At 51.0% G+C, this 18,985-nt stretch overlaps 1 protein-coding gene across 1 annotated transcript; it reads left to right on the top strand.

Annotated features, from left to right (window-relative positions):
• The first annotated feature begins 3,534 nt into the window (after positions 1-3,534).
• Positions 3,535-4,750, top strand: LOC127343348 (uncharacterized). Its single transcript, XM_051369466.2, has 2 exons — positions 3,535-3,834; positions 3,950-4,750. The coding sequence occupies exons 1-2, from the start codon at positions 3,696-3,698 to the stop codon at positions 4,603-4,605; spliced, it is 795 nt and encodes a 264-aa protein (XP_051225426.1). The 5' UTR covers positions 3,535-3,695; the 3' UTR covers positions 4,606-4,750.
• Positions 4,751-18,985: the final 14,235 nt, after the last annotated feature.

Below are 18,985 nucleotides of genomic sequence, written 5' to 3' on the forward strand. Positions count from 1 at the left end.
CTATCCAAGCGTAAGCTAGCTGGCAAAGGTGGATGCAAGTGGAGTAAATTATTTTTGGGCATCTTTCATCTCTGATGCATTGATCCTTGTAGTTTATATCATTGGAGAGAACAAATTCTCTTCCATCATTTTTCTTGAGAAAAACACAAGGATATAATTAAGAATTGCAACATGGAGATTAAATTACAGGCATGCATGGCTATCAAATAAAGATCGGCTAGAAGACGTGAAGAATCAGGTCGAACCATTACATTTCATCATGTAATGGGCAACACCGGGCAGATATTTTGCAGTCACGAGACTTCCATCAATTAAAAGGGTTCAAGTCAACCGTTGGTTGTTTACATGCTAGCTATATTTGAACTATTGTCTATTCAATTAATTATATCTTATTGGGAGGAGACTAACCCTAGCCGTCAGAGCACCCCTCCATCCTCCCTCCCGTCCCACTCGCCGCCCCTTGAGTAGGTTGGCGGGAAAGCCTGCATACCCTTCGAGGATAGCGGCAGCGACGCATCTCCGAGTGCTGCTCACAATTATCTTGGAGGGCGCGCTGGACCTAAACTCTGGAGCTTCCGTGGAAGCAGGACTCAGTCATGGTGCTAGGTAGCGCTCGTCCGGCGTTCTTTGACTTCATCTAGCTAGTAGAGGTAACACCATGGCCTTTCAAGCAACAGATCGAGCTAGGGACCGTACTCGGGTATGGTGGATTTGGACATGGCGACCATAGTCAAACCAAGCCCAAGAGGAGAGGCAGCCACCCGCCGCTGGTGGGCATCGTTTTCCTTCTTGAAGACAAAAGGATCTGGCTTGAGGAAGAAAAAGAGGAGAAAGGGGTGATGATGACGGATCCAACTACTATGGATGATCTAACCAAAGAATGGTGGGAGATAAGGAGGGCCGAGATCTTGGAAGCAAAGAAGGCAAGAAGAGAACCTCCCTCTCAACCCGCCTTCCTCTCAATGCCCCCGTCCAGGCCGATTCCGTCGCCGGCGCTAGCGGCGGTGGCGGCGCCAATCGCACCAAATGGTGGAAGGCAGGAGGAGGCGCGTTCAGCCAGCGCATCCGGGCGGGGAGGTGCTGCGACGGGCGGGCTTGGCGCGGCGGATGTTGCGGCGAGGCGACGGGGAGCGGGATGCTGGCGGTGGGCTGCGGCGGCGCGGCGAGCTGGTGGCGGCGCGGGTCCGATCTGGGCCTGATTTGAGCCTAGAGGTCCTGGTCGTTGCTTCGTCGTCTACGGTCTGCCAAGACGACGGCTTTGGCCGATTCGCTCGGGCGATCATGGGCAGCGCCGCCGGTCCTAGCCGGGGAACACAACCTGCTGCCGAGTCTTCTTATCTGCGACTGCCATGGGCTTGGCAGCGATGACTAAGCTAGGTGTTAACCTCCTTCATCGTTGTCGGGCGGCGGATGGCAGCGTGGGGGCCGGTTCGTCCGCGTCGAAGAATAAAGGTGGCGGTTCTAGGATTCTTCTCGCAACAAGTTTGAAGATCTGTCGGATGCTTGTTCCAACCAGTCTGGGTGTATTGTCGTGTTCCGGAAAAGGCCCTACTGGCGAAATTCATTGTGCAATCAATGCCTGAAGATTGCTGGATTGGGTGTTTTCGGTCGTGCGCACCCATGTTTTTTTATCTGGCCGTTTGGTTTCAGAGGGAGCGCCTCGAAGCTCTGCTGGCTGTTAATATCATGGAGCTCGTTTTCTTTCCATGGTGCTAGCAGAGAAGGTCATCAAGCCGAGATAGGTGGAACAGCTATGATGGTCGGATCTTGGTGCTGAGATGGACTTGGCTTGGTGATTCGTGACTTGTAACAACGACTGGTATGTGGGGCGGATGCACAGGAGAAGTTCAGAGTCTTATCTTTCAGGGTGAAAACCCAAGGTCTGGCCTTAATTGGTTGTGCCTGGCAATGTTCTTGTTGGAGACATTGTTTTGAGAGAGATGACTTTCTTCAGAGTAAAAACCTAAGATCTATGATCGGGCGACGATAGCGTTTCTGCACTATTTTCTTCTTAGAGGCATCGCTTATGGAGAAGCTGAGTTTTTAGTGTTGTCTTGGCGGTGTCAGTGTTGCTGTTTCAAGTTATAGCTCTCTATAGCGGGACCTTTCTTTTTTGTAATTATTTTCTCTTTTTTTGGCTGTGTACATCCTTTATGCCATTAGGGTATGATGTTGTTGCAGATGTTGGGTGTAATTGGTATCTCTGCGATATTAATATATGCTCTTTATCGAGAAAAAAGAAGAAGAGAGGATGCTGCTGCTACTTTCGTTTGTGTTGTTGTTGCTGGTGCTACTTCGGAAAACAATGGCGGTGGTGGTGGTGATGTTGGCGGTGTGGGCAATGGTCCTCCTTCTTTCTTCGGTTTGATCCGCCATAATTTTCTAACCAAACTTTCATGCATTGTATGCTACCTCGTCGGGACAATGTATGTGTTTGAAACATTGTTGTTATTTCAAACTATGTGGGTTTTAATTTTGGATATTGTGATGCCAAGGTCCTAAACCATAATTGTGTTCAAAACCCTGATTTGTTTTATACCAAGTGTCGCGGCGTAACGGATCCCGCATAATTGTACCGCATACGTTATGTGGTACGGTTATGCAGGATATGCTCCGCGTTGATACTTTCTCGCAGACAAATCCTGATACGATAAACCCCATCCGTGCTATGCGGTTCGTTCGGATGGGGTATCATCTAGAGACGCTCTAAGCAGGGTTTGCTATACCCCATCTTCATAAAGAAGTTTGAAAATCTATTTAGCAAGGAGGCCATATTCTTGACCTCAAGGTCATGAATCCCAAGCCTACCTTGATCTTTAGGGTGGTAAACCACACTCCACTTAGCCAATTAATTTTTTTCTCACTATCACCTCACCAAAAGAATTTTGATCAAAATCAATTCAAACATTTTAAGACTTCTTTTAAAAGTTGGAAAACTGATATCATATACAGTACGATGTTGCTTAGTACCGAGTTCATGAGAATCAATCTTCATCCCAAGAATAATAGTTTGTATTTCACGTCATGCGCATTATCTTGTGCATGTCATAAAATTCTTTCGGGCACAATTTCAAGCACGCAAGATTGCAATTACTCCCTTTGTTCACTAATGTAAGACCTTTTTAGCTTTTTGTAGACTCACTCATTTTGGTTTGTATCTAGTTTTACTTTTTTTTGTGTGTGATTCACTTAGTTTGGTCTGCATCTAATTCACTTTAAAATGTATAAAGAATCTTACATTAGAGAAGAGAGAGAGTATCAGGTTAAATACCCGAGGCAGGCATGGCTAATCAAGTCATCATCGGATACGACAAAGGATTGACAGGTAGAAATAGTGTCACGAGGCATGCACGCACTAACATCCTTCATTGTGCTCCAATGAGTGGTGCATACCTGTCCTGGATCCACCACGGTGCACCGGCTGACATCACCGAGCACAACGTCGCACTAGTAGCGGGTAGATTATAGCCCATGGCTAGCTACCACTCACTCACTCACTCACTCACCTCACCTTGCTATATAGCTAGCTCGATCTATATATAACCCAGGTGGTTAACTCACAGGCTAGCTCCATTACCACCTCAGGCAAAAGCAACCAAGACACCAAGCAAGCTTCGTCGTCGTCGAGGTAATTGACCGGAGTCCGAGACGAAGCGCCCAAGACCGACGAGGATATATATATATATCGACCAGCCATGTGCAACAACAGCAGCGCCGGCGGGGCCATGGCGACGACCCGGAAGGGGCCGTGGACGGAGCAGGAGGACGCCCAACTGGTATGGTTCGTGCGCTTGCTCGGCGAACGCCGTTGGGATTTCTTAGCTCAGGTCTCAGGTTTGCGCGGTGGCGGGTGATCGATCGAACCTGAGCTCGGGGAACTCCATTAACCAATCTCTCTCCTCCTCCGCCTCCCCTCCGGCGTCTCTTCTCGGCTGTGCTTGATGTGCAGGTCTCCGGCGCACCGGCAAGAGCTGCCGCCTCCGGTGGGTGAACTACCTGCACCCGGGCCTCAAGCGCGGCCGCATCACCGCAGAAGAGGAGCGACTCATCCTCAACCTCCACGCCCAGTGGGGCTCGCGCTGGTCGCGCATCGCCAGGAAGCTCCCCGGCCGCACCGACAACGAGATCAAGAACTACTGGCGGACGCACATGAGGAAGATGGCCCAGGAGGAGAAGACCAAGAAGAAGGGTACAGCCGCCTCCTCTCCGTCCTCCTCGTCCACGTCCGCGACGATCTGCTCGGCCTCCGCTACGGCCACGACGTCGTCCTCGGTGACGACCACCACTGACGTGCTGCAGGAAAGTACCAGCATGGTCCAAGACGAGACCGACGAGGAGGCCAGCACGTCGGCGTCGGCGAGCGAGAAGAAGGCGGTGCTGTACTGCACCACCGTGGAGATGGATCAGCTGTGGAACGAGATCACGGCAGCGGAGGTCTACCCCGATATGATGATGAGCTGGGGCGGTTCGGGCCACGTCGCCGTTGCTGCCGCTGTGGAGCCGACGCCGTCGTCGCCGGTGTGGGAGTCCTGCGCGGATTACTCGCTGTGGAGGATCGACGATCAGGAGTACTACAACACCATCTATCAAGACGCTCTGAATTGACAGTGCTTAAATTTACGCGCGCTACTGTAACATGCCCTTGTTCTTAATTAGTTGTACTTGTACTGCGTTGCACTACTTTGTAATCTGTCTAAATTCTCATGCATGCATGTAAATATAAGTAGAAATTGAGTTTGAGATTATATCAGCGACATGACTGCAACCCTTGTACACATGTGTAAGAGACTAATCTACAATACTATACAATACAAACTATCTGAAGATTTTGTTGCAAAAACTTGATGTACACATATAGATCAATGGAAAAGAGCATGAATACAGCTGTACATATGCAAGTAGAGATCGATCAATCATCTGCACCAGAAAATATATATTCCAAGATACCATCACGCAATTGCATGGGAATCCATGCATCTCAGAAAAAATTTGCATGGGAATCTACTGATAGAACCCTAGCCCCAACTCAAGTCAAGCAAGCAACTTTGCTAGATCAAAAGATGCCCAGATCAGGAGGCCAGCTGTGAAGGGATCGAGCTAGCTAGAAGGGATCCCATCAGGCCATCACCATGCCTGCCATTCGTGCAGGTCTCTTTCAACTTTTTCATCACATCCACCTTTCCATTCCTCCAATAACCTGTTCAAATCCCATCTGGTACAGTAACTAATCTTTTTCATCTAAAATGCGGATTGACCAATGCATGATATACGCCGGGGCCGACCCACGAGTGCCGAAAAATCGCGACGGGTAGAAAAAAAATCAATCTATCAATGATTTCAGATAATGAATGGGAGAGAGAACCCACGGGACGTCTGCATTTTGAGAGGTTTACAGTCCAGCACAATTCTATTCCATTACTAGCCATAGCATATCCCCACAGGTCATGCAAGTTGGAACAAAAGGTAGAGGGATAGAAAGGCCAAGTGGCTTGGTGATAAGGCGCGAGATGAATAAAAAAGACGGCGGAAAGGTGGTGATAAGGAGGAGGATCACCTTTCTTTCTTCTTTTGGGGTTGCTTTGGCCCTAATCCTGATTAACCTGGCATTATCTCTGTGGTTTCTTTACCCCCCACTTGCTGTATCACCACAAAAACAACCGTTGGTGAGAAGTGCCATCAACTAGTGTGCTAGTTATACCCCACATGCACCATGATCTCACCTCTGTTAAATTTGTTCCCCATTGTCCAAACGTTGCTCCTGAATTCTATGATCTTCCTTGAGGAATTTTCAGTCGATGCGGTCTCTTTTTTCAAACGGACGACACATGCCATCGGTAGATAATAAATACTATGAATCTTTGACTGGCACCCTAGTTAGCTTCTTTTCTGCCGGTACACTGAAAAGTAGATGCTGCTAAACTTCTCTAGGAATTTACCTTTTATATATTATTAGATGAAAAAATTGTGTACTGCACCCAAAACTACAGGAAAATCAGGCGCTGCCGTGCAGCCAAACTTTGCCGTGAGCTGCTGCACGGCAAAGATTTCTTTGCCGTGCGTAGAAGGAAGAGCGCACGGCAAAGAAAATATGCACGGCAAAGTATTAGCGCAGCGCACGGCAAAGAAACATATCACGGCAAAGCAAGATTTGGCGCACGGCAAAGAAGTTTCTCACGGCAAAGAATTGGAGCAGCGCACGGCAAAGATTTCGGGACGGCAAAGTCCCTGCAAGCCGCACGGCAAAGAAACAGCGCACGGCAAAGGCCTGGGCACTGCCGTGCGGCCAAACTTTGCCGTGCAGACAGACAAGTTGCACGGCAAAGGGTCCTTTGCCGTGCGCTCCTCCCTTTGCCGTGCGCCAATATACATTTTTTTTGTTTTTCTAACTATTTTATTTCATCTACTACTTATATTTATTTTGTTAATTAGTTTTTCTTTTTGATGACTATTTATTACACTATGTGAAATACAAAATTAGTCTCCATGCTCATCCCCCACATATATCAGGGTTCCGGTGCTCCGGCGGCCGTCCCCCTCCTTCCCCCCCAAAACAGCGGGACGGCGGGTCTACCCCCTAGATTTCTCCGCGCGACGTTCCACCAATATACCTTTTCATAGGTTTAGGTTTGTTTAGTCCATGGACATATGGAAAACCATGTGTGGTACCCTTTGGCACAGTCTAGCCCCCGATATACCCGCGGCGGGACACTTCACGCCGTACACGTCCAGGAATCTGTTAAGTGTTATCGCCCGAAGGTGAGGAATGTCAGACCGGGGATCCATGCCATGCACCATTTGGTGAATTACACCTAGCATCACACTTTGAAACATAGAATAGGTCCACATGCAAGGTTTGGTGGGGTTCCGGTGCTCCGGCGGTCGTTCTCCCCCTCCTCCCCCAAAACAGCGGAACGTGTGCCCCGGCGGGTCTACCCCCCTAGATTTCTCCGCGCGAGGGTGCACCAATGTAACTTTTCATTCTTTTAGGTTTGTTTAGTACATATACACATGGAGAACCAAAGATTGGGACCCTTTGGCACATATACCAGCAGCTAGAGCCATTATCACACGATCGACGGTGTGCTCCGGTCTCTTGGTTAGGGTTAGGTGTAGGGTTAGGGCTAGGGTTTAGGGGCTAGGGCTAGGGTTTAGGTTAAAGGGTAAGTATTTATGGTTAGGTTTAGGTTTAGGGTTTAGGGTTAGGGTTAGGGTTTATGATGCATGGTTCTGCAGCTCCGGCGTCGTGGTTTAGGGATTTAGAGGGGTTTAGGGCTCGAAGCCTCCCCAGTTTAGGGTTTAGGGTTTAGGGGAGCTACTTTTGCACCATTAGACCTTGCACCACACTTTGAAACATATCATAGGTCCACATGCAAGGTTTGGTGGGGTTCCGGTTCTCCGGCGGTCGTTATCCCCTCCTCCCCCAAAACAATGGAACGCGTGCCCGGCGGGTACAACCCCCTAGATTTCTCCGCGCGAGGGTGCACCAATGTAACTTTTCATAGGTTTAGGTTTGTTTAGTCCATGGACATATGGAAAACCATGTGTGGCACCCTTTGGCACAGTCTAGCCCCCGATATACCCGCGGCGGGACACTTCAGCGTACACGTCCAGGAATCTGTTAAGTGTTATCGCCCGAAGGTGAGGAATGTCAGACCGGGGATCCATGCCATGCACCATTTTGTGAATCACACCTTGCATCACACTTTGACACATAGAATAGGTCCACATGCAAGGTTTGGTGGGGTTCCGGTGCTCCGGCGGTCGTTCTCCCCCTCGTGCGGCACACACTGCGGAACGCGTGCCCCGGCGGGTCTACCCCCTAGATTTCTCCGCGCGACGTTCCACCAATATACCTTTTCATAGGTTTAGGTTTGTTTAGTCCATGGACATATGGAAAACCATGTGTGGTACCCTTTGGCACAGTCTAGCCCCCGATATACCCGCGGCGGGACACTTCACGCCGTACACGTCCGTGAATCATAAGTGTTATCGCCCGAAGGTGAGGAATGTCAGACCGGGGATCCATGCCATGCACCATTTGGTGAATTACACCTAGCATCACACTTTGAAACATAGAATAGGTCCACATGCAAGGTTTGGTGGGGTTCCGGTGCTCCGGCGGTCGTTCTCCCCCTCCCCCCCCCAAAACAGTGAACGTGTGCCCCTACAGGTCTACCCCCCTAGATTTCTCCGCGCGAGGGTGCACCAATGTAACTTTTCATTCTTTTAGGTTTGTTTAGTACATATACACATGGAGAACCAAAGATTGGGACCCTTTGGCACATATACCAGCAGCTAGAGCCATTACCACACGATCGACGGTGTGCACGGTCTCTTGGTTAGGGTTAGGTGTAGGGTTAGGGCTAGGGTTTAGGGGCTAGGGCTAGGGTTTAGGTTAAAGGGTAAGTATTTATGGTTAGGTTTAGGTTTAGGGTTTAGGGTTAGGGTTAGGGTTTATGATGCATGGTTCTGCAGCTCACGTCGTGGTTTAGGGATTTAGAGGGGTTTAGGGCTCGAAGCCTCCCCAGTTTAGGGTTTAGGGTTTAGGGGAGCTACTTTTGCACCATTAGACCTTGCACCACACTTTGAAACATATCATAGGTCCACATGCAAGGTTTGGTGGGGTTCCGGTTCTCCGGCGGTCGTTATCCCCTCCTCCCCCCAAATCTGCGGAACGGTTTCCCCTGGGGGTCTACCCCCCTAGATTTCTCCGCGCGAGGGTGCACCAATGTAACTTTTCATAGGTTTAGGTTTGTTTAGTCCATGGACATATGGAAAACCATGTGTGGCACCCTTTGGCACAGTCTAGCCCCCGATATACCCGCGGCGGGACACTTCAGCGTACACGTCCAGGAATCTGTTAAGTGTTATCGCCCGAAGGTGAGGAATGTCAGACCGGGGATCCATGCCATGCACCATTTTGTGAATCACACCTTGCATCACACTTTGACACATAGAATAGGTCCACATGCAAGGTTTGGTGGGGTTCCGGTGCTTCGGCGGTCGTTCTCCCCCTCCCCCCCCAAAACACGGAACGCGTGCTCCCGGGTCTACCCCCTAGATTTCTCCGCGCGACGATCCACCAATATACATATTCATAGGTTTATGGTTGTTTAGTCCATGGACATATGGAAAACCATGTGTGGTACCCTTTGGCACAGTCTAGCACCCGATATACCCGCGGCGGGACACTACACGCCGTACACGTCCGAGAATCATTAAGTGTTATCGCCCGAAGGTGAGGAATGTCAGACCGGGGATCCATGCCATGCACCATTTGGTGAATTACACCTAGCATCACACTTTGAAACATAGAATAGGTCCACATGCAAGGTTTGGTGGGGTTCCGGTGCTCCGGCGGTCGTTCTCCCCCTCCCCCCCCAAAACAATGAACGTGTGCCCCGGCGGGTCTACCCCTAGATTTCTCCGCGAGGGTGCACCAATGTAACTTTTCATTCTTTTAGGTTTGTTTAGTACATATACACATGGAGAACCAAAGATTGGGACCCTTTGGCACATATACCAGCAGCTAGAGCCATTACCACACGATCGACGGTGTGCCTGGTCTACTGGTTAGGGTTAGGTGTAGGGTTAGGGCTAGGGTTTAGGGGCTAGGGCTAGGGTTTAGGTTAAAGGGTAAGTATTTATGGTTAGGTTTAGGTTTAGGGTTTAGGGTTAGGGTTAGGGTTTATGATGCATGGTTCTGCAGCTCCGGCGTCGTGGTTTAGGGATTTAGAGGGGTTTAGGGCTCGAAGCCTCCCGCTTTAGGGTTTAGGGTTTAGGGGAGCTACTTTTGCAGAATTAGACCTAGCACCACACTTTGAAACATATCATAGGTCCACATGCAAGGTTTGGTGGGGTTCCGGTTCTCCGGCGGTCGTTATCCCCCTCCTCCCCCCAAAACAATGAACGCGTGCCCCGGCGGGTCTACCCCCCTAGATTTCTCCGCGCGAGGGTGCACCAATGTAACTTTTCATAGGTTTAGGTTTGTTTAGTCCATGGACATATGGAAAACCATGTGTGGCACCCTTTGGCATAGTCTAGCCCCCGATATACCCGCGGCGGGACACTTCACGCCGTACACGTCCAGAATACGTTAAGTGTTATCGCCCGAAGGTGAGGAATGTCAGACCGGGGATCCATGCCATGCACCATTTTGTGAATCACACCTTGCATCACACTTTGACACATAGAATAGGTCCACATGCAAGGTTTGGTGGGGTTCCGGTGCTCCGGCGGTCGTTCTCCCCCTCCTCCCCCCAAAACAGCGGAACGCGTGCCCCGGCGGGTCTACCCCCTAGATTTCTCCGCGCGACGTTCCACCAATATACCTTTTCATAGGTTTAGGTTTGTTTAGTCCATGGACATATGGAAAACCATGTGTGGTACCCTTTGGCACAGTCTAGCCCCCGATATACCCGCGGCGGGACACTTCACGCCGTACACGTCCAGGAATCTGTTAAGTGTTATCGCCCGAAGGTGAGGAATGTCAGACCGGGGATCCATGCCATGCACCATTTGGTGAATTACACCTAGAATCACACTTTGAAACATAGAATAGGTCCACATGCAAGGTTTGGTGGGGTTCCGGTGCTCCGGCGGTCGTTCTCCCCCTCCTCCCCCCAAAACAGCGGAACGTGTGCCCCGGCGGGTCTACCCCCCTAGATTTCTCCGCGCGAGGGTGCACCAATGTAACTTTTCATTCTTTTAGGTTTGTTTAGTACATATACACATGGAGAACCAAAGATTGGGACCCTTTGGCACATATACCAGCAGCTAGAGCCATTACCACACGATCGACGGTGTGCCTGGTCTACTGGTTAGGGTTAGGTGTAGGGTTAGGGCTAGGGTTTAGGGGCTAGGGCTAGGGTTTAGGTTAAAGGGTAAGTATTTATGGTTAGGTTTAGGTTTAGGGTTTAGGGTTAGGGTTAGGGTTTATGATGCATGGTTCTGCAGCTCCGGCGTCGTGGTTTAGGGATTTAGAGGGGTTTAGGGCTCGAAGCCTCCCCAGTTTAGGGCTTAGGGTTTAGACACGCGCACGGCAAAGACACAGTACTTGACCTAAATCGAGTCGGTCCCGACCAGGTGAATTGGCTAATCCCGCGCGCTGCCTACTTCCTCCCGCCACACGCACCGAGCGCCGCCGCCCACCTCCTGCTCCCCCTCTGCCCCTCCGGCCAGCCGCCGGCGCCACCCCCACCGCCCACACAGCCGCCGCCCACCTCCTCTCCCCCTCTGCCCCTCCGGCGAAGCGCGCGAGGACCTCCTCCCCGCCCAAGCCCCCGTGCCCACCGCCGCCGCCTCTACAGGACGCGCCCGCCGAGGATCCCCGCGCGCTCCTCCGCCGCCGGCGGGAGCTCGCCGTCCGTCCTCCACTTCCTCCGGGTGAGCCCCCGCTTCCGCTTAGCCGCCTAGGATTTTGTCGAGCCGGTCCTTGAGCGCGCCCGCAGCGGCGGGCCGTGGTCGCCCGGCACCTTGCGCAGCGGCAGCGGCGGCCGCAGCGGCAGCGGCGGCAGCGGCGGCGCCAGCCGGTGCGGTCCGTGGCGGAAGCCGACGCGCGGGTCTGCCGCCGGCCGCGGTGGGCGGCGATCGGGGACGAGAAGGAGAGCTGAGAGCTGGGTCGGTAGACGGAGGCCCGGCGGAAAATCAGGAGGGAGTTGGTTGCCTCCGAACCCTAGCAGGTGGGACTGGGGAAATGGTCCATGGCGACGTGTACGGGGTGGACTGGAGGGCGGAGGGCGGCGGTGGAGGGTGGATGTGGTTGGGGCGAGAGAAGAGGGCCGGCGTTGGGTAGGCGGCGGCGCTGGTATTGAATGGTAAGAGAGAGAGAGAGGGGGCTGCGGCGTGGAAGGAAGGAAGGAAATAGGGGCGGGCGTCGACGCCGGTGAGGGGCGCGGTCTAGGGTGGCCGGCGAGTGAGGAGGAGCATCAGCGAGCGGCGGCGCGGCGTTGTCGGGGGGATGAAATGGGGGAAAGTGGAAGGGGCCGGCGTTTGGGTAGGGGATGGATTTCCTCTGATTTCGATTTCGATTTCGATTTCTCGGGAGGATGGATTTTTGGTTCACGCACGCTTTTACCCCTGAAGTTTAACCCCTCCTGTCGCATAGAACCAGCTATTGACGGCATACGCGGGAGTATATGCTCAAATGCAACAATTGTGCAAAAATATGTGTGTAAAATTTCAAATTAAATATTGACCATCTTGGATACGCCTTAGTTGTTACATGTAGATGATATATTGCCTATGCATCTGCTGAAAGCGGTTTTATGACCCTTGTGCCTGTTTTAGCATAGTTGTTTTATGATACGGATATGTTAAAACTAGGCACATATGGTAGATATAAGATAATGTGTCGGAAGGAAATTCTTTATGGTGAAGTAATATTGTTATACCACTATTGTAAAAAATTCTTGTTCAGTTGCATGACTATTTTTCTTGTTATGCAGGCGATGCTTCGAGGTGGACACGAGGGGCGGCGTCGCGGGGGTGTTTGACGGGGCGTTCCGGATCTTCTTCGGCGATTCTCTCAGAGGGTCGTTGATCTTCTTCGCTTGTTGTCGATCACGCTTCGAGGGTGAGAATCCGTTCGCCTCTCTTGTACCTAGGTTTTTCTTTGTGTCTAGATCACCAAGTCTGTCGCGATACCTAGGTGTCTCTTCCCGACCGTAAGGGTTACGCGGATAAATATGCATTAGTGGTCTCGCATATTATGAACCGTAACTCTTACGGCATTTATCGGGACAGCCGGCGGATGCGTAGTTGGGTACGTTCTCCCAGCTCTACCCCGATCCGAGACAGGATTTCGGTAGCGCCTCCCCGTTGTTCTCCGGATGCACACCCCTCTCGGCTTTTTGCCGAGACGTGTATCGGGAGAGCAGCGGGGAGGTGTCGAAATCTGTCTCGGATCGGGGTAGAGCTGGGAGAACGTACTCAATCTACGGATCCGGCGGCTGCTAGGAGCCCACCTAGTAGAGTTTCAGGTTGATGCACGCGTAAAATAAATAAATATATGATGCATTTATTTCCTATTTGATATATAAATGCTATGTTCGTCTGCTTTGTTGCTGATTAGAGGATGGATAATCGTGGCTGGATGTACGATGGCAGAATCAGTCGGTGGAACTATCTTGATGAATGGGGAGAAAAGACCGAGCAGTTTGTGGATAGGGCGTTTGCCATCCCTAGCAGACCTATAAGTGTTTGGTGCCCTTGTAGTAAGTGCGCTAACCGAAAGGCACAGGACAAGGAAACTATGAGTATGCACCTGATCAAGTTTGGGTTCACACCGTCCTACAGGATTTGGACTTACCATGGAGAAAAGGCAAAGAAACGTGCTAGGAAGGAGGTGCGGCATATTCAACCTAGGGGGAATATGACACCGGTTTTGATAGGTGCTTAGAAAACTTGGCTAATGGTAATGTGCTGAAAGCTCTCATGTAGAGGTGGAGACACCTCGGGATGCGGAGACAAGTGAGGACCCGGAGGAAAACACAAAGGAGTACTATGAGGCTCTGTTTGCTTCGCAGAAACCCCTACATGAAAATACAGAGGTTACCCAACTAGATGCCATCGCTCGCCTTATGGCCTTGAAGTGCCATAGGAACTTGTGCAGAGATGGGTTCGATGAACTTCTGGTCATCGTAGGCAGCCTTCTCGCCGAAAGGGCACCTCTTGCCGCAAAACTTCTACTATTCGACCAAATTGCTCGGTGACCTTAAGATGTCATCTCAGCAGATACACGCTTGTCCAAAGGGATGCATGCTATTCGAGAGGAGCACGCCGACACAAATTATTGCATCAAATGCAATTCCTCTAGGTACTTTGAGGTAGACCGCAATGGTGATGGTCGAGAAGAGGCAGACCACGGTTGCCAAGAATATCCTCCGCTATCTTCCGGTTCTACCGAGGATCCAGCGGCTCTTCATGACCGAGGATATCGCCCGGCAGATGAGGTGGGCCGTGGAAGGAAACAGATACACCGACAAGATGATACATCCGTCGGATGGTACTGCATGGAAGAACTTTGTGAAGAAATTTCCATTGAAAGCAGGTGACCCGAGGAGCGTAGGCAGTTGCGATATCAACCGATGGGTTCAATCCATATGGTATGTCGGCTGCAGTATACGCTTGTTGGCCGGTGTTTGTTATTCCCATGAACCTCCCCACGGCGTACGCATGAGATCGAGAGAACATGTTTGTGTCGATGATAATCCCAGGGGCCCAAATACCCGGGCAAGAACATGAATGTGTACCTGGAACCGCTGGTGGATGACTTGGTTCGTGGCTGGGAAGGTCGCGGGATCCGAACATATGACGCATCAAAGAAGGAGTACTTCGATATGTATGTGTGGTACCACACGTCCCTGCATGACCTGCCGGCCACGTGCTTTGTTCTGCGGGTGGTGTACACATGGGAAGTGGCCTTGCCCACGGTGCAAGACATGTGCCGTGACTTTCTTCGGCTAAACAAGGGAGGCAAGTATTCATGCTTTGATGAAGCTCGACGGTTCCTTGAGCGGAGGCATGCATACGGGAGTGATGTAAAGAGTTTCAAGAAAGGCCGTGTTGTCCGTGGCCCGAAGCCAATTCCGAAGACCGGAACGGAAATCAAGGCCGAGTTAGATGCTCTTCAGCCTAGCCCCGATGGGAATGGTTTCTTAGGATATGGGGAGACACACCAATGGACTCACAAGCCGTGCTTATGGAAGCTCCCTTACTTTGAGTTTCTCGAGCTCCCGCATAACATTGATGTAATGCACACCGAGAAGAATATCAGTGAAGCCATTTGGAGCACGATTGTGGACACTGAGAAGACGAAGGATAACATAAAGGCTCGAATTGATCAAGAAAGGTGGTGTGATAGGCCGGAGTTGAACATGCAGCCACCTAATGGTGCCAAAAAAACTTGGACTAAGCCACACGCTCCGTTATGCCTCACAAAGGCCCAAAAAAGGGGAGGTCTTCCAATGGATGAAGGACTCCTTGTTTTTCCCCTTTGGGTTCGCAGCCAACTGGATGAGGGGCATTAACATTGAAACGCTGCGAGTACAAGGACTGAAGAGTCATGACTACCACATATGGCTTGAGCGGATAATGCCGGTGATGATTCGAGGCTATGTCCCTGAGAAGACTTGGCGAGTGCTAGCGAGGTTGAGTTTTTTCTTCCGCCAGATTTGTGCTAGGGAGTTAGACACTAAAGTGATTGAGAAGCTGGATGAAGAGGCACCCGTGTTGCTTTGCGATCTGGAGAAGATCTTTCCTCCAGGGTTTTTTAATCCGATGCAACACATGATCCTGCACCTCGCGGAGGAGTGCTTAAAGGGGGGCCCGAATTGGGGCCGTTGGCAGTTTGGTCCCGAGAGAGAAACACAAAAGCTTCGTCAAATGACTGGCAATAAATGCAAGATCGAAGCATCCATAGCCGAGGCAGTCCTGAACGTGGAGGTGGCAAACTTCACCACTAAGCACTATGATCCCAACATTCCCACAGAGCACAACCCGGTCCTCCGTTTAAATGCCGCCAACAATGAAGAAGTACCCAAGCTTAGCATCTTCGTGGGGCTTGGTGGCAAGTCAAGTGGCTCGAAGCCGTACAGAACGGACCTACCTGAGCGGACCTTGATCCACTCGTATGTCTTAAACACCATGGTCGAAGTGAAGCCGTACATCGAGTAAGTGCGAACCATTTAATTATTCGCAAACGTTCACTCGTATGTTCGTGGCTAACTCTTCCTCTTTTCATCGGTATAGGAAATTCAAGGCTATACATTGGAAGAATACCCACAGGGAGCCTACCCCGGAAGAATCCAAGCAAATTTTCGATAAGGGAGGCGGTTTCGGTTTTAGTAGCTGGTTTTGTAATTTGGTACTATTCTATCCAAATTAGCTAGCACTTCCTACATTTATCGGTCATTTCTCGTTCTAAACTTCTTGTGCTAAACTTGTAGGCAAGAACTGACAAAGAGTTGAAGTCAGAGCTAAGAAAAATTGCTAGGGGCTTTGACCATTCCGTAGAAGCGTTCAACTCATATGACGTGAACGGGTATCGCTTCCAGACCCATCAATACACAACAAGCCGGCCCAACGCGAAGACAATAAATAGTGGGGTGGTATGTCAAGGTGATGATGGGCTCCATTACTATGGAAGAGTCGAGGGTATATACGAGCTGAATTACGGGTTTCACAAAGGGCTAAATCCCGTCGTCTTCAAATGCCATTGGTTTGACCCACGTCGGGTGAGACGGGATCCTGAAATTGGGTTGGTCGAAGTTGAAAGGAACTCCATTTATAAGGGAGAGGATGTGTACATCTTGGCAACCCAGGCCTTTCAAGTATTCTATCTCCCATACGCGTGCAGAAACCCGACAAAACGTCTACATGGATGGGATGTTGTGATGACGGTGCCTTCACGCAATAGGCCGCCCCCGCCAAACAAGGACGATTACCGCCGCGTAGACCCCACAGCAAGGAGTGTCGAGTTTTATCAGGAAGAAGGGCTCCCCGGCCATTTCACAATCGGCTTGCCGACTATCGATGACATGGTCGTAGACGATGAACAAGAAGACGCGGGCATGGATGGAGACAATGCGAGAAGATGAAGGCGAGGATGTCTGTGCCCCGGAAGACCTGAGTTTGCTCGAGGCGTTCAAAGCAGGGATTGACCTCGATGCAGATGGACCACCTCCAGGTTTCATTGATGATTATTGGTTCGCCGAGCACGATGACGATGAGGAGACACGCGGTCCAATCACGGATGGCAACACAAAGCTGCGATCTATGTAGTATTAATTGTGAGGCTAGCCTATTTGTAATAACTCCGTGTAATAGAGATTGTCTAGCTAGGTTATTTGTAAGAACTCCGTGCTATGTTTGAGAGAACTCTATGGTAGCTATTTGTTGCTTCCACTAATTAATTAATGTTCATCCTTTTGCATTATTTGTTGCTTTCATTAATGTTCATCTACTTATATTTCTGTTGCTTTCACTAATATTTATCTCTTTACAATATTGCGTACTAATAAACCACTCTCTTCATTTGTGTTTGCAGGTGATTGAAGCATGCCGCCAAAAAAAAGGGGTGGCGGTCTTAAAAAGAAGCTCAAGGACTTGGTAGGTGTAGGGACTTCGAGGCGGGGCCCCCCACCTAGCCCCCCTCCTAGCCCCCCTCCTGTCGCTCCCACAGGGCGGCCGCGTAGGGAAGAATGCGACGCGGGTACTCACTCCTAGTCCTAGCCCCCTCCCGCAGCCGATGATGATGACGAGGAGGAGGAGGTCGGTCGGGAGGACGAGGAGGAGGTGGCTGGGGAGGACCAGAGGAGGAGGAGGGGGTGGGGAGGACCAGGAGGAGGAGGGGACGAGGAGGACCTCTCGGAGGATGAGGGGTTGGGGAACTTAGTGTTCGATCCTGATCCAAGCCTAGAGTGGTGTGAGCCGGAGGATTACCAAGACGTTCCAGCTTTGGAGAGGCCGAGGCCACGTGATAGGAAGCCATATCGGCGTGGGATAACACAGCTCCCTCGCCGAGAAGCTGGCGCTACGAGCACGTTGTTCTTGTGCCCTATGGAAGGAGGTACATGTTATTTTTTGGCATTTCGTTATCGCAATTTTGTCATTATCAAAATTATTATCACATACATATTGATGTTGTCGTTTCATGGTGCAGCTCGTTCCAGCTTGAAGACCCGACGCAGAGACCGCCACGTGGGTACTCGAACATCCTTGGGGGCCTACTTAGGTGGTATTTCCCTGGGATAGTCAACTTCCCTACTGGTGGCTGCGACGTAGCTTGGAGGTGGGCGCACTACAGCCTCGCGGAAGATCCTCTTGGCCGCGGCACCGCGGCGGATATGGTTGTTGCCAAATTCTGGGTACGTGACTTTTGACTTCTTACCATTCATACACTCTCCTTGGTTCACAATAATTGCACTAATGCCCCTTGTTTTACCTATGTGCATGGTTGCAGAAATACTTCAAGAGGGCCGAGGGCAAGGAGAATGCGTGCGATGATGTCCTACACCAGCTTGCAAGGAAGAGGGTGGCGGCATGCACTACGAGGCACGTATTCAATGCGTCCGCGATCGGCACGCCGACCGCTTCGTCCACATGAGTAAGGAGGACGCTCGCGACACGCTCATGCAGCCGTGGCAGTACTTGCAGGTATTTGCATTTATGTGTTATTGATTTCTTTATCGCCATGTAGTTTATTTTACCATAATGGGTTTATCATGTGCATGTAGAACCCTCCTCAGTACGTCGGCAACGACGATAGGTGCTTTCGTGCGATGGTCATGTGGTGGACATGCCCCCAGTACCTCAAGAAGCACGAGGAGGGCAAGGCGAAGCGGGCAGAGATGCTATGTGGATCGCATATCCAAGGCAGCATCACCATCTCTCTTCCACTGCTGATGGAGGTGAGCAAATTAATGGTTCCTTAATTCTTTGAATTCATGTTATATATTTGTTAACTCCGCAAGGGTGTGTCACTTCACTCAATTACATGTTCTCTTTTGCAGGAAGTCGGGACAGGGAGCGAAGCCTAACGTCTTTGCCGTGCTAAAGAAGATGAAGCAAAGGAAGACGCACGATCCCGAGACGGGGTCCTTGTGGGTTAACCCGCAATCCGAGACCCGGTGCACGGCGTATGTCTCCAAGTTCAAGCGAGAAGCACGGCGAGGACGCCAATCCAGAGGCCGAGGACTTTGACCACGAGGTCGCGGTGCTTGCGGGAGAAGGCTTGAAGCATGGCCGCCTATGGTTTGGTGACGGGTGCGTCGACCCGGCGAGGGTTCCCTCTCTCCGCAGATCCGTCGTGGTCGTAAGAGCGGCCAGCCCGAGGTAGAGCCCGGCCACGGGCTTCGGATCTAGCTGTCGAGCGGTTACGGGTATGTTCTTCCTCGGGTCTCTACATTTCCTTTACATGCTTTCCATTGAAATGTTAATGACATCGCGGCAACACAACGTAGGAGGAGATGGCAGCGAAGGAGCA

The sequence above is a fragment of the Lolium perenne genome, chromosome 1 (genome assembly GCF_019359855.2).
Source record: "Lolium perenne isolate Kyuss_39 chromosome 1, Kyuss_2.0, whole genome shotgun sequence".
Taxonomy (NCBI): Eukaryota; Viridiplantae; Streptophyta; class Magnoliopsida; order Poales; family Poaceae; genus Lolium; species Lolium perenne.